At 41.9% G+C, this 13,974-nt stretch overlaps 1 protein-coding gene across 2 annotated transcripts in view; it reads left to right on the forward strand.

Annotated features, from left to right (window-relative positions):
- The window catches only part of DENND5B (DENN domain containing 5B), a 157,147-nt gene that overhangs the window by 106,719 nt on the left and 36,454 nt on the right, over positions 1-13,974 (forward strand). For both annotated transcript variants that reach the window (XM_032473248.1, XM_032473249.1), the window contains 4 exons: positions 3,618-3,711; positions 8,085-8,216; positions 9,444-9,596; positions 10,474-10,552. In XM_032473248.1, the coding sequence (XP_032329139.1) occupies positions 3,618-3,711; positions 8,085-8,216; positions 9,444-9,596; positions 10,474-10,552 (458 nt within the window). The remainder of the gene's footprint in view (positions 1-3,617; positions 3,712-8,084; positions 8,217-9,443; positions 9,597-10,473; positions 10,553-13,974) is intronic.

The following is a 13,974-nucleotide window of genomic DNA, read 5'->3' on the forward strand; positions in this document are numbered from 1 at the left end:
CTTGACTAAAGTTTGGTCAAGCAAAGAATCTTTGTCAGTGTCTTGATATGCTTTTTTTCTGGGTCTTCCTTTTCAGGCACCTCAGCTCTCTGAATCCTTTTTACAGTCTCATACTGATCTTTTGCTATAGGGACATTTCCAGGGGTGCTACCTCAAAGATCCATCACTAGATCTTTACACACTTTTTTCTCTGATACAAATGTATTCTTTTTTTTTTTTAAACTATTTTAAGAGGGCTACCTTCCTTTGCTACCATTTTTATCATATTCGTTTAAATAGCAGACTGAAATGAGATGATTCATCAGTTTGAAACCAAAGGCATGTGTAAGTTATTTTAAAAGCAACAAAAGAAGCAGCATTCCTATTTTAGGCTTTCGTAAGTTAGATACTTCATTAATAAAAAAATTAAAAATAGCATATTGTCAGTAATGCAGTACTGACTGGCAAAAGTCTGAATTCATTTCTTAACTTGTGTATAGCTCTGTGCTGTCAAGGATATACTCCAGAGTAAATATTCCTGGAATAGTGCAATGAATTACACAGTCATAGGGATGGTAAGTCAAGACCTGAGAAATCTTTTTAAATAGTTTGATATATGAGTAAAACACAGATGGGACACTCTTTGACATAAATCATAGTAGTATTTTTTGGCTCTGTCTCCTAAAACAAAGGAAATAAAAGCAAAAATAAACAAACGGGACCTAATTAAACAAAATAGCTTTTGCATAGCAAAAGAAGCCATCAACAAAACAAAAAGATAACTTACTGAATGGGAAAAAATATTTGCAAATGATACGACCAATAAGGAGTTTAATAGCCAAAATATATAAACAGCTCATACAACTCAACGTCAGAAAAATAAACAACCTACTTAAAAAATGGGCAGAAGACCGGAATAGACATTTTTCCAAAGAAGACATACAGATTGCCAACAGGCACATGAAAAGACGCTCAACATCGTTAATCATCAGACAAATGCAAATTAAAACCACAGTGAAGTACCACCTTACACTTGTCGAAATGGCCTCCATCAAAAAGACTGAATAAATGTTGGTGAGGGAGTGGAGAAAGGGGATCCCTCATACACTATTGGTGGGAATGTAAATCAGGGCGGTCATTATGGAAGACAGTATGAAGTTCCTCAAAAAACTAAAAATAGAACTGTCATATGACCCAGCAGTTCCACTTCTGGGTATTTAGCTGAAAAAAAAAAACCCCACTAATTTGAAAAGATATATGCACCCCAGTGTTCATAGCAGCATTATTTACAATTGCCAAGATACAGAAATAGGAAGCAACCTAAGTGTCCATCAGAAGACGAATGGATAAAGAAGATATGAGATATATATAAGTACACATATAAAAATATATTTATGTACATACATACATACACACAATGGAATATTACTCAGCCATAAAAAAGAGTGAAATCTTGCCATTTGCAACAACATGAATGTACTTGGAGTGTATCATGTTAAGTGAAATAAGTCAGAGAAAGACAAAAACCATATGATATCAGTTATACATGGATTATGAAAAAATAAAACAAATTAGTGAATGTAAAAAAACAAAAACAGACTCAAAGATATAGAGAACTAGTGGTTACCAGTGGGGATTAAGAAGTACAAACTATTATGTATAAAATAAATACATTGCAGCACAGGGAATGTAGCCAGCATTTTATAATAACTATGAATGGAATATAACCTTTCAAAATTGTGAATCTGAATCACTTTTGTTGGACACCTGAAACCTATGTAATATTGTACGTCAACTATACCTCAGTTTAAAAAAATAAAAATAAAACCACTCATAATGCCATCACCATGAGATGTTAATATTTGGTGTCATGCCCTTCTGTTGTATCATTGTGTAGATCCTGGCATGTGTTTATGTCCAGTTGTTGGTTTTTTTTTTTTTTTACAAAATTAGGAAATTGTTTTTACAATGTTGTGTCTTGCTTTTTCATTCATTATTTTATCATGAACACACTTTCACGTTATTGATAGTCCTAGTAACTCAATTTTTTAAAATGACTATATGATCTTTCGTTGTATAGCACCCCCTACTGTTGAACATTTAGGTTGTTTTGAGCACATTTACTTGATTCTCAGTAACTGTCGGTTTTAAGATTTGCTATTCAAAAGCTTTTTGAAAAAAGTATGCATTAAACGTGTATGGCATAGAAGATTCATCCTAGTTTCAGGAGCATTTAAAAGCCAAAATGGTGAGTCTTTAGAATAAAAGAAACACAGAATTGGTTATTGCATATATGCTGTGATGAACATCTATAAACCTAAATGTTAGATTGTATCTTTGATTACATTTATTTAGGGTGTATTTATAGAGTAAGATGGCTGGCAGACATGATGCCAGCTCCTCAGGAGTTTGTGTTAGAGAGGATTGTACACAAAATAGAGATAAGTACTATAGCACACTGAGGTAGGTGCTATAATTGGAGTGTGTAAGAGGGGTAGCTAATTTAGATTTGGAGGGATCATAGGACACTGTGTGTGTGGCCTCTGAAGCTGTCTGAAAGATGAACAGAAGTGGGCGAGATCTTCATCTTCAAAGGCTCGAAAGTGAGAGAGCTTATCCCCGAACACTGAGGTTGCTGAAGGTAACGAGTTTTAAGGTAGGAAGAGTGATCAGCAGAGAGCGTAAGCTCAGAATTGAGTAATAGCCATCGGATTGGCAGTTAGGGCTCTGAATGGCTTCATTAAGAGCATTTTCAGGGAAAGAAGCTGATTTGAGATAAAGATTCAAAGATAAGTAAGTAGAAGCCTTACCCCTCAACTTTTCTTAAGAATCTTGTATGAGAAGAGTAAAGAAGCAGATTTACGTGCAGCTAGACAGGGTCAAGGGAGAGGCCAGCGTACTTGCAAGCTGAAGGGCAATACTTAGTTGAGAGGGGAATGGAGATGGGGCACAGGAAGTGACCGAGTGGAGCAGGTCAGGGACCCTGGTGGAAGAAACAGTCTTGAGTTGCGGCCAATATACTTTATACTTGAGGGTTAGAAGAAAGATGAGGGGGTCAGTGTGTGCGCATCATTTAAGTAAAGGGCAGGAAGAGGGAGGCAGGGCTGGGTCATAGTTGAGTGGAGGCACTTGAGGATCAAGTGAAAGACTTGGAATAGTCTTTGAGGGGGATTGAGGGGGTGTTGAGAAAAGGCAGGTAAAGTGATTCATGGTAGTCAGTCACGAGGGAAATCAAGAACTAATGGACGTGGATGTGAGAAAGGGAAGGGACAGGGTTCTCTCCATCCAGGGTTTGGGGCTCTGTTGGGCGGGGAAGGTGGAAAGGGGTGGGTCATTACAGAGGATACGGTGCAGTTTTTAACCTCAGTTTTAAAAGAGCATTGATTTGTGGTGATAGTTGGACATCTCTATGAATATACCAGAACCCCCTGAATTGGATGCTTTAAATGGGTGAATTTGGTATCTGGATTACGTCTCAATAAAGCTGTTACATATATGTTTTTTAAAGAATTGATTGAAAATAAATATTGTTGGTCTTTGGGTTTGAACAGCACATTCTTTCTGTTTTGAAGGTGAGTGATGATCATACTTTTTTTTGCCGGGTGGTTTGTTTTAACCTACACCTTCTGCCTTTTCAGCCGCTGGGTAAGTCGGAGCGCCACCGCACAGCGCAGGAAGGACCGCCTTCGCCAACATTCCGAGCACGTCGGGCTGGACAACGAGCTGAGGGAGGTAAGTGGGCTGCCTCCCCTGATGCCTTCATGCGAGAGCTGTGAGCTAGGCTTCCTCAGCCCGGCAGGTGTCATTGTGTAGATTCTTTTGTGTTCTTCTAAAAATGTCGTTCAGTTATATTTTAAAATAGTAATCCTCTTGTACTGACTTACAGCTGAAAATACCCTTTCTTCCACTTTTGTAATTTTAATACATCTTAAGACTCTAAAACAAGTCTCCCTGTGTACCATGAGTAAAAACTAAGCTTAGGATAAATTTTTGGTCAGTGTTTCCTCTGGGGAAAAAAAATTTATAAGAAGCGTAGACTTTCTAATTTTCAAGTATAATTTAAACTTTGTAAGTAAAGATGTATTTGCCTGTGCTTTGTCCTTGGCTTGCTGACACCATTTCTTAAAGTGCTTTTAAATTGTTTTAAAGTAAGATCCATGTGCTTTATTTGTACTACTTGGGAATAGTTACATATTTGAATGATGGTAAATAATTTTAAATTATTTCTTGTGATCAAAAGCAAATGCAATCAGAAGATCTGTTAACTCTTTTCTAAACTCAAATGGGTAGAAATAAAGCAGAAACATCATTCCAAATACATACTGCTTTTTGTGGATGTGTTCATACATGTATGATTTTTAAACATTTTTTGAGAGCTGAGGCATAGCCTGTCTACTGCTTTTCTTTGAGCTACTGTAATTCGTTTCTCCCTTCCCTCCTGCTGTGACTTTATCATATGCATGCCTGTTTTGCTTGTCTCTTTCTCCCCATCCTTTTCTTTTTTGCTTTTCTGTCATTGGCACCTCTCCATCCTCTTAGCCTTCCGGGGAGCTTGTGGTCTGTCAGAACTCCATGGCGTTCTGGGAGTGGGATCAGGGCCCACCTCCTCCTGCACGACTTCCTAAAAAATCCTTCTCTGAGTGCTGCCTGGTATGTTCTCTGCCTGAAGGTGCTTTGCAGATGTTCCTGAATCTTGTCTTTGGTGTTCCTTGAATTATCCACATGCGTGATACACGTAGCTCTAGAATGCCTCACATCACCTCGTGACGTGAACTCTTGGCTCTCCACTGCCTTCTGTGATTGGTACCTTCTCGTGGTGGTGTGTGCTAACAAGAGTAATTCTATCCTGTTGGCAGGTAAAACCGATCATCTGAATCCCTAATCAGTGGTATTTTGTGGGGGTGGGGGCAGTAGGGGGACTAGATTTAGCATATTGTTTTTCTTCCAGATGGGGAATATATTAAATATTCAAATTTTCTTTTATTTAAGCATTTTGCAAAAATGTAGAAGTGACTCACTTTCAAACAGCTTTCCTCTTGCTGGGTTTTATCTCCACAGTGTTTTAACTTACCCTCCCTTATCCTGGTCTGTATTGTACATGGTCAGAAAATCAAATCATCAATATAGGATTTTAATGCTAAGAGGAGCATTTGAGGTAACTGTCCAACTTGACATGATTTAACTGAAATCCAGGAGGCTTGTCCACAGGTAAATGGACACACAGAGGCAAGGCTAGGCCCACAGGCCAGGCCTCCTGCCTCCAGGCAGGAACTCTTCCCCGTAACCCTGCACACTGTCCTGCCCTGAACAGCTGCTCACCCGAGGGCCAGAGTAACAGGACTCCTGACTGTCTTTTTTCCCCGTTGTGACACATTAGCCTAAACTTACTTAACTCTGCAGTGGTCTTCTCCTCACAAGCTCAGCGCCAGGTAGGGGGGTAGGGTGTTTATTAGAGAATTCACAGAAGGCCTGTACTGAGGAGCAGTTAGTTCCATGTTTATTGAATAATACAATATATCTCATACACTGTTGCTACTGGTTTGGTTTTTTTGGCTAGAAATGAAGAAGAGCATAGTGGAAATCTCAGAAGAAACCCTGGGTGACTTCCCTTTGTAGGGAAATGGACTTTATTATAAAAGCACTTCTTGTGAAAGGTTTCTCTTTCTTCTCCATTTTTCATCCTAAAATACACCTTTTCCCCCAAAGAAAATCGCATGTTTGTCATCAGCTGTTTGCTGTAAAGGCACTGCTCTGCTTCACAGTGTGCAGGGGCAGCCTCACCTCGGGCTGTGAGGAGGGGTCTCACGCCACCCCCACATCCGTTCTGTGCACGTCCGTGGACTGTGGCTCACTCTGTGGCTTCAACAGCGATGCTCAGAAGGCGACGTCACACACGGCCCTGTGGAGTTCACTGTTGGTTAATACCGTGCCCGCCCCACGTGTGCTGGGTGGACTGGGGAATATGGCCACTCAGTGGACAGCCCTTTTCTCTTGCTTTCATTTATAAAAAAAGAACATAAATTTTAAACATAAAAATTTTAATGCAATTATTGGTTTTTTAAAATCTAATTATTCCGAGGGGGAGGGAATAACTCAGTGGTAGAGTGCGTGCTTAGCATGCACGAGGTCCTGGGTTCACGCCCCAGGACCTCCATTAATTAATTAATTAATTAAATCTAATTATCACCCCCCCCAATTTTTTTTAAACCTACTTATTCATTTATTTCAGAGAAAGGAGAAATACTAGAGGCTTCTTCCTAGCCGCCTGCCGTCAGGTCACGTGTTCCTCACTTCTTTCTTTCTAGCCAGTGTGTTTCGTCCTAAGCCAAGTTTGATACCGATCCCTTCTTGAGAACTGAGTCTTACGGTGGTTCTCTCTGCGTTGGCACAAGTCCTAAAGCTGGAGGAATTGCGGCCAGGGGAGAAACAGAATGCTTTTAACATTTAACAGTTAACCAGCCTTTTTATCTCTGATTTGTAGTGTTCTAAATAGCCTTAGTACCAACCTGAAAAGGTAGGAAATGCAGGTGTTAACAATCTCCCATAGGATCTCTGTCTTATGTCTTAGGTTTGGTTTTTCTGAAACTTCTCATTTCCTGCTTTTATTTATTTGAAAACCGCCCTTCAGGACGTTTCGCTAGACCTTGTCACACTTCATTTCCCCAGTGGTGATAGTGGACTCTCGTCTTCTCTCCTTTATTGACCCCCTAAAAAAAAATTTGAAGCAGAAGGAAGTATGCACAACTGTTATGGCAACTGAATGCTTGCAGAGTTCATTTAATTTTTAAATCTGTCCTTAAAATAATTGCACTGGAAAGGAGACAGATTAGTTGCTGCTGCCTTTCGTCAGGAGGGCTGGGAAGGAGAAGGTAAATGGATCGGTTGAATCCCTAATTGGCAGGGTTTTTAACAAATTGTACCAGATTTAGCAGGTTATTTTTCTTCCAAAGGGGAAATATATTAAATGTGCAAACTCCCTTTTATTTAAAGAATGCAAAGAATTTTACACATCTTTCTTTTATGACATCAAATTCTCCCCTTAGCATAGTAAAGATAGATTTTTCACATATGTGTCTGTGGGAGGACGTGCTGGCTTACAGTCTCTCTTTCTCCAACAAACTGCTGGTTTTACTATATAATTTAGAGCAATTATTCTCTAAATACGGCCCTGAGACACTTAGACCTTTCGGAGACTCTGCCCTGGGGTCCTAATGCAAACATAAGGTGTCTAGATACGCTTTTGCAGGTGCCGTAGGTAGGAGGCACGGCAGCTGTCCTGCGCTAATTACGTGTAGTCATGTTTTTCCTGGAAGTTTGCTAACCAGAGCTCAGCAGCAGTGGACTGGGTGTCTGTGGTCCTCTCTGAGCCATCAGTGTCTCCTAAAATAGTATGACATTTCCACTTTCTCTTGATTGTGGAACATGACAAGGGTGGGGGATGTAGCAAACACGTCTCGGAAACAAGCCATCTTCCTGCATTTGGAGCTCGTGGTCGTTTTCAGAGTGATCTCATAGCCTTTCTTGTGAGGTATGTGGGCACGTTTCATGCTGCTTTTATAAATAAGCAAACACGTCTGAGGTCATGAGATTAACTGCAACCGTTCTCCAGAGCTCCTGATTTTACTGTTGTGACTTGATTAGAGCAAAGGATGGGGTTGGAGAACACTGCCTACAAGGCAAGAGGCACGCTCAAGTTTCTTGGTCTGTGAGGCGATGAGTGGAGGAAACCAGTGGTCTGAGCATCACTGGGTTCCTGGAGAAGCTTGGGTTTGTTATCCAGACACCCCTGTTTTTCCATCCCAGCTGTGATCCTGACAACCACCCCCTTGAGGATCCCCAATAAAAAGACTAAACTAGATGAAACCCCATCTCATTTTGAGTGAGTTTTGACTTGGCGTGGTTTCCGTCCCCCTCGGTGTCACAGGGCTGACAGCAGAGGGGGTGCGAGTGCCCTCTGCCTTCCCGTGCGCTAAACCTGGAACTGCTGTTGCACAGATACACTCACGGCCTTTTTTGCATCTTGTTCCTGCACTTGTTTGTAAGGGTTAAGTAGGTCAGAAGAATGCTTGATGTTTATGCATTAAAAATACTCTTTTAATTTTTAGAAATACATGCAAGAGGCACGAAGTTTAGGAAAAAGCCTAAGACAACCCAAACTGTCAGACCTCTCTCCTGCAGTGATTGCACAGACCAACTGGAAATTTGTAGAAGGCTTATTAAAAGAATGTAGAATGAAGGTACGTATTGCTCACCAATGCAGGACCGCGTCCTTTCACAGTCACTCCGTGTGTGAAGCTGAGATGAGCTGAGCCAGCCCTGACCTGAGCCTGTAGCTTGCCTCGAAGTACGCTCTTCCTGGAGCGTGGCCCTCCGTGGCTGCACCATTGCCCCTGCAGTCGGTGACGCGGGAGCCCGCCACAGGTTTCCTCACCTTTCAGCCGTCGCTGTCTGCCTCTCCAGCATAAACAAATGCTAAGCCAGTCAGAAGTGTCAGGGACATTGTCACCTTATGTGAAAGACAACACATTTTTTGTTTGTGTCTCTTTGTGCACACGTGTAGACCCTTACCTGTGCACATACGCGTGTGTGTGTACCCAGAAGGAAGGCCTCTTAGCTGTGTTACAGGTTTGTCTGGATTACACACGAGTCTGCTCTTAGACATCTTTGTTTATCAGAGGTAACAGGACATACTGACAAAACTCAGAGCATCATTTTAGCCAATAGTTTCATTCATTTGACAGTGGTTTCTTGAGTACCTTCTCTGTGTGTTCAGTAAATGCGCTGTTTGAGCATCAGCATGCAGCGCTGAACCAGGCAGAGAGGCCCTTGCGTTGCCTAAAGGAACTAGGTTCTCTCTCTCTTTACATTTTGTAAGGGCAGCTAAGTCCGTTGTACCTTAACTTACTTGAAACTGATTTCCATTTCCTTTGCACGTTCGGTGCATACTCGTAGCAGAGAAGAGATAAAAGAGAAAAAGAGGAAGGAAAGAAAGAGGTCTGCTTCCCTCACAAGTGGGAGAATGCTGAAACAATTCAGAGCTGCCCCCTTGTATTGTGATTTTTGCCTAAGCGTGAATATCTTTAATTTGCTGAGATGAAGGGCGAGTGGTTGTGGCAGGATGGGGTTTCAGGTTCTTACTGTACATTTTCTGCATCTGGTGTAATTCCCCTGTATCTCTCACATTAGTAATCTGAAAATTGATGTACGTAAGCATGTACATGGGGATATTTTAAAACCGCATCAGAGTCTCTCTAGTGAGCCTCTATTTCTGTGACAAAATAGTAGAAGTATACAATGATATTCCAGTTAGTCGACCACAGAGTTAAGACCTTTTCCCTGGGTGATTCAGCCTCTGCAGTTGGAAGTATAATGAAGGGAACCCAGGCCTCCTGGTCCAGGAGTTGACTTGGCTTTGGCCTCACTGCTGGGCGGGTAGCACTTATGACCACACGTGATGTTTTCAGACAAAACGCATGTTGGTGGAGAAGATGGGACACGAAGCAGTGGAGCTGGGCCATGGAGAAGCGAACATAACCGGCCTGGAGGAGAACACCCTGATCGCCAGCCTCTGTGACCTCCTGGAAAGGATATGGAGCCACGGTTTGCAGGTCAAGCAGGTAACAGCCTCAAGGGGCCCTTGGGAGCCCAGTTAAGGAAAGTAACAAAGAGAAAAAGACACCATCCAAATTAAAGGCTACACTCCTTTGTCGCAGGATGACTGGAAATACGCCACAGGTATTTTCATTCCAGAAAAAGAAAGCAGAACCCATGATTAGCAGGCAGTTCGGGGCTCTTACCTGGTAAACAGGAAAGGATAAAACAGCACCCTCCCTGCAGAGGCTGTCCCCTGTCGATTCCATTAAGCGTCTGCTTTCGTCACCGTTTGGGGAAGAAACCCATTAGCGGGAATTAACAGTTCTTTGCCGTTTGAAGTTACCTGGTTATTCACAGTGGAAAAATCAGGCGATTTCTTCGCTTTTGTGCTTCTAGTCTCTCTTTCCGTTCTTTTTTTTTTTTTTTTTTTATCCTATTGTGTGCATGTGACTTTCTTCCTGCCCTTTTCTCTTTCTCCTCTTGCCCCAGTGTTCTCCCCTCGTGGCTACTGCATATATCCAGGCATATTTGCGGACCCGAATATGTCCTGTGCTGCTAGACCCTTTAACTCCACGGTTACTAGCGTGGCCAGCGTAGACAGCCCGGGTTACATACCGCTAAGTGATGGCTGAGCTGAGGTCGGGCGTCTCCGTGCCGGCGCTTCTGGCTTTAGCTTAGCTGCCCTTCTCAGGCTGTTGCCAGTCTTCTCAGGGAGGCAGAGGATGACCCTCACTACACATGGCCTGAGATGCTCAGAATGCCACACAGCTCGGAATGGGTGAACTTGGGTCCCCCAACTTCAAAATAGCCATTTCAGTTGTGAACAGTTTTGGTGAGAAGTTATTTTCTGATGAATTATTTCTTATAAAATGAAAAAATGTGCATACCTTGTACTTTCAGGGGAAGTCGGCTTTGTGGTCACATTTAATTCAGTTTCAGGACAGAGAAGAGAAACAGGAGCACCTTGCAGAATCGCCAGGTGAGAATTCATGGGCTTGATTGTTTCCACATCTCTGGCAGCAATGGACCACGTGAAGAATCAGTACCTCCTGGCTTTGCCTCCACCTCGTCTCTCACGTTGAAAGTCGCCCCGTCTTGCCAGTAGTGGGGTAAAGCAGAAGGAGCAATATTATTCCCTAGCTTTGAGACCTGGGGAAAGTTCCTTGATCTCTCTGACCTACAGCTTCCTCTTCCCCAAGATAGGGAAGCCAATATTAGCCATGCCGAGGCTGTGAAGTTGATCGAGTCAGAAAACATTCGAAAACCCCAGTGAAGTGTAAAGAATCCTACAAGTGGTGTTCCTTACTCTCATCAGTACAAGGCTGTGCTGTACACTGATTTTTTTTTTCTTAAATAAAAGTTTATCACACCATTAATCTTTCAGGGGAGAAAACATACACGTGTGTCTCCAAAATCTTCAGAAATCAGATTTTTTTTTCCTTCAGTTTATAACAAGACATCATGCTAGTGTGGCATGATTCTTTAGCCAGTTAGAGTTTTATAGGTTTCCTAGATGGTCTGCCTGTTGTATATTTTTCATAACAAGGAGCTTGTTTTTCTTTATGCAAAATAATCATCTATTTCACAGAAAGTAGAAGTAACAGTGGAAAGCTAGTAGAGAGAAATGTTTTATACTGAATCAGTTATTTGGGAACAGTTTCTAAAATTATGGATGACTTTAAACATTGAAAAATATTTTTTAAAAATTAAGTTAAAAAAAACCCTCACAAGCCGACTGCCTTCTAAAGAAATAAAGCATTAAGTGTAATTGAAGCACCCTATTTCTATTCCCCTCACTGCCCCTAGAGGGCAGCACTACCCTAAGTGTGGTGTTTATGGTTGGAAACCTAGTTTTTCAATGTATCCACTGAGACAGCTAAGGATACGAATTTGATGCTAGATTACCCAGGAGCCCCTCTAAATAGAATGTCAAGGTTCTTATGTCCCAGGATGTAACTGTACTTATGAAGATTGAGATCAAGTTTAAAAGCATCCTCTAGTGTCCACCTCCTTTCTCTCTTTCTCTGTTGAAAAACTAACAATGCATTGGTGTATCTCCTGAAACTTACCACTGTCATTTACTTGTGTTTGTTGAGAATTTAGCTGTTTAAATCTTAAGACCATAACTAAAGTAGCCCGCCCTAATTAGAACAAATAAATTCCTAGGAAGAAATAACAGTTCGTAGGATGAAATGTTGGAAAGCCAGGCTCAGTTAAGCAGGGAGGTGGAAGCATTTGACTCTGTGCCAGATTGGCACGTGAGAATGTCCAGCTGTTAGAGTAGCTACCAGGCAGCACCAGCAAGTCCATGGCTTTGAATGGTCAAATGTTGGGCGGTGAAGCTAGAGACCAGAGACCCAGCCATTTGCAGGGCCCTTCGATCAGTCAGTAGTGGCACCAGTGAAACTCGAAGTCAAGGCTCAGAAGTATGGAACGTGTCAAAGCCTCATGCAGTCACTGTGCTGCACTGGCAAATAACGAAGGGCCAGAGATCTAAGAACAAACACGAGCTAAACAGTTGTAGATCCTGAGGAGGATTAACGTAAGCTGTGTAGCTTTTGAAATCAAATGTATTGTCTGTTTGGAGGGGTGGATTTGATAAATATTGCTCTAACACTTCTGATGATTCAGCCCATGGAGCTAGGACTTAAAAATATGACAGTGTGAAATGTATATGAAAACATCAGTTTAAAAATAAAGTAGTTCATTATTGAGAAACAATGTGTTCTAATTACACGGAAATTAGCAGTTCATTGGCTTTCGTGATTTTAAATCTGGGTGTTTGGTTTCTTCCCCAAAAAATGCTTTTTGTTTGCCAAAGCTTCTCAGCCTCCTAATTACCAGCAGTAAACAGTCTGCATCTTCATACTAAGGAAAGTGCCTCCGTCCTTAGAGATTCACGGAGGGTTTGAACGCAGCTCTTATTAGCATTGAACCAGGATGAGATTAAATGATAGATTGTTGTTTCAGAAGCGGCACTAAACAGGAATCAGACATTTTAAGGGTTGCAGAGGAAGCGAAAAGGTCTATCTTAGCAAGAGGACCATAGCAGGGTAGACTGTCTTTAATTGTTTTAATAGATTTTATTTTTAGAGCAGTTTTAGGTTCATAGCAATATTGAGCAGACGGTACAGACATTTCCCCTATACCCTCTGCCCCCACACGTGCGTAGCCTCCCTCGTTATCCTCTTCCTCCACCAGAGCAGTCCATTCAGTGGATGAACCGCACGGACAGATACCACCCTAAGCCCATAGTTTACATGAGGGTCCACTGTTGGTGTGTTGTGCGTACTGTGGGTTTAGACAAATGTATGTTACTGACATGGAGCCACCATTACAGGATCACACAGAACCGCTTCACTGCCCTAATAATCATGTGTTCCACCTGTTCGTCCCTCCCTCTCCCCTCCCCTGGGGCAACCACTGATCTGCTTACTGTCTCCATAGTTTTGCCTTATCCGGAATCTCATACAGTTCAAGTCCTACAGTATGTGGCCTTTTCAGGTTGGCTTCTTTCACTTGCTGATACGCACTGAAGTTTCCCCTATGTCTTTTAAAACTGTCTTGATTTTGATCTAATCAGATTTTGGCCACGTCAGCATGCCTGGCAGTTAGAAGTCCTATTAGAGACGGGATCTCAGAATGTGGTTGATTCTAGAAAGAGGACTCTTCCTGACACATCACCCCAAAATTTCTACCTTTAAAAATGTTGACCAGCCTAGACAAAGTATTGTTCTCAAACCTTGCATCCTCAGACGGGGTTCCACTAAACTTTAAATGGAATTTTTCAAACAGCTGGCAGGGGTGGGGTAGGGTGCAGAGGGAGTGGAAGCCCTGCTTTCAAGTGGTGGTTCTGGATCTAGCCAGGAATTTGCAGTCACTTTTCAAACATCTTATCTTCATCAGAAGTTTTCTTTTAATAACGTACTGGCCAATAGACTATAGATGGTTTTATAAAAATAATACATGGATCCCCTGCCTCTGAAAACTTGTCCATGCAGTATCTCTGATTCAGGCAACTGTACCAAGGGAATTCCTGTGGCTAAGTGGTAAATCCATGAGTGTTTGTATTGAAGGAGAAAGTGGCCTATCACATTTGAGTATAGCGAATTAAGAAATACTATAGAAATATACATTTAAATAGTTCATAAAATTTCCTTGTGGCCAGAGTAGACTTCATGGAGACTTTCTTAGATTGTAGATCTATATGTGAAAAGTATGGCCTCACTCCTTAACCCCTGATCTGCACTTTGTTCACAGTTTTCTAACCTTTCCTCCAAACTTAATAATGACCTACAAAAAAATGGATTTCCTGGGGCTGCCATTATAGAGGACCGCAAGCTGGGTGACTCAAACAACACATGCTGTTGCAGATGTGCTGGGGGTTAGGACTTCAGCCTC

This window comes from Camelus ferus, chromosome 34, assembly GCF_009834535.1.
Source record: "Camelus ferus isolate YT-003-E chromosome 34, BCGSAC_Cfer_1.0, whole genome shotgun sequence".
Classification (NCBI taxonomy): domain Eukaryota; kingdom Metazoa; phylum Chordata; class Mammalia; order Artiodactyla; family Camelidae; genus Camelus; species Camelus ferus.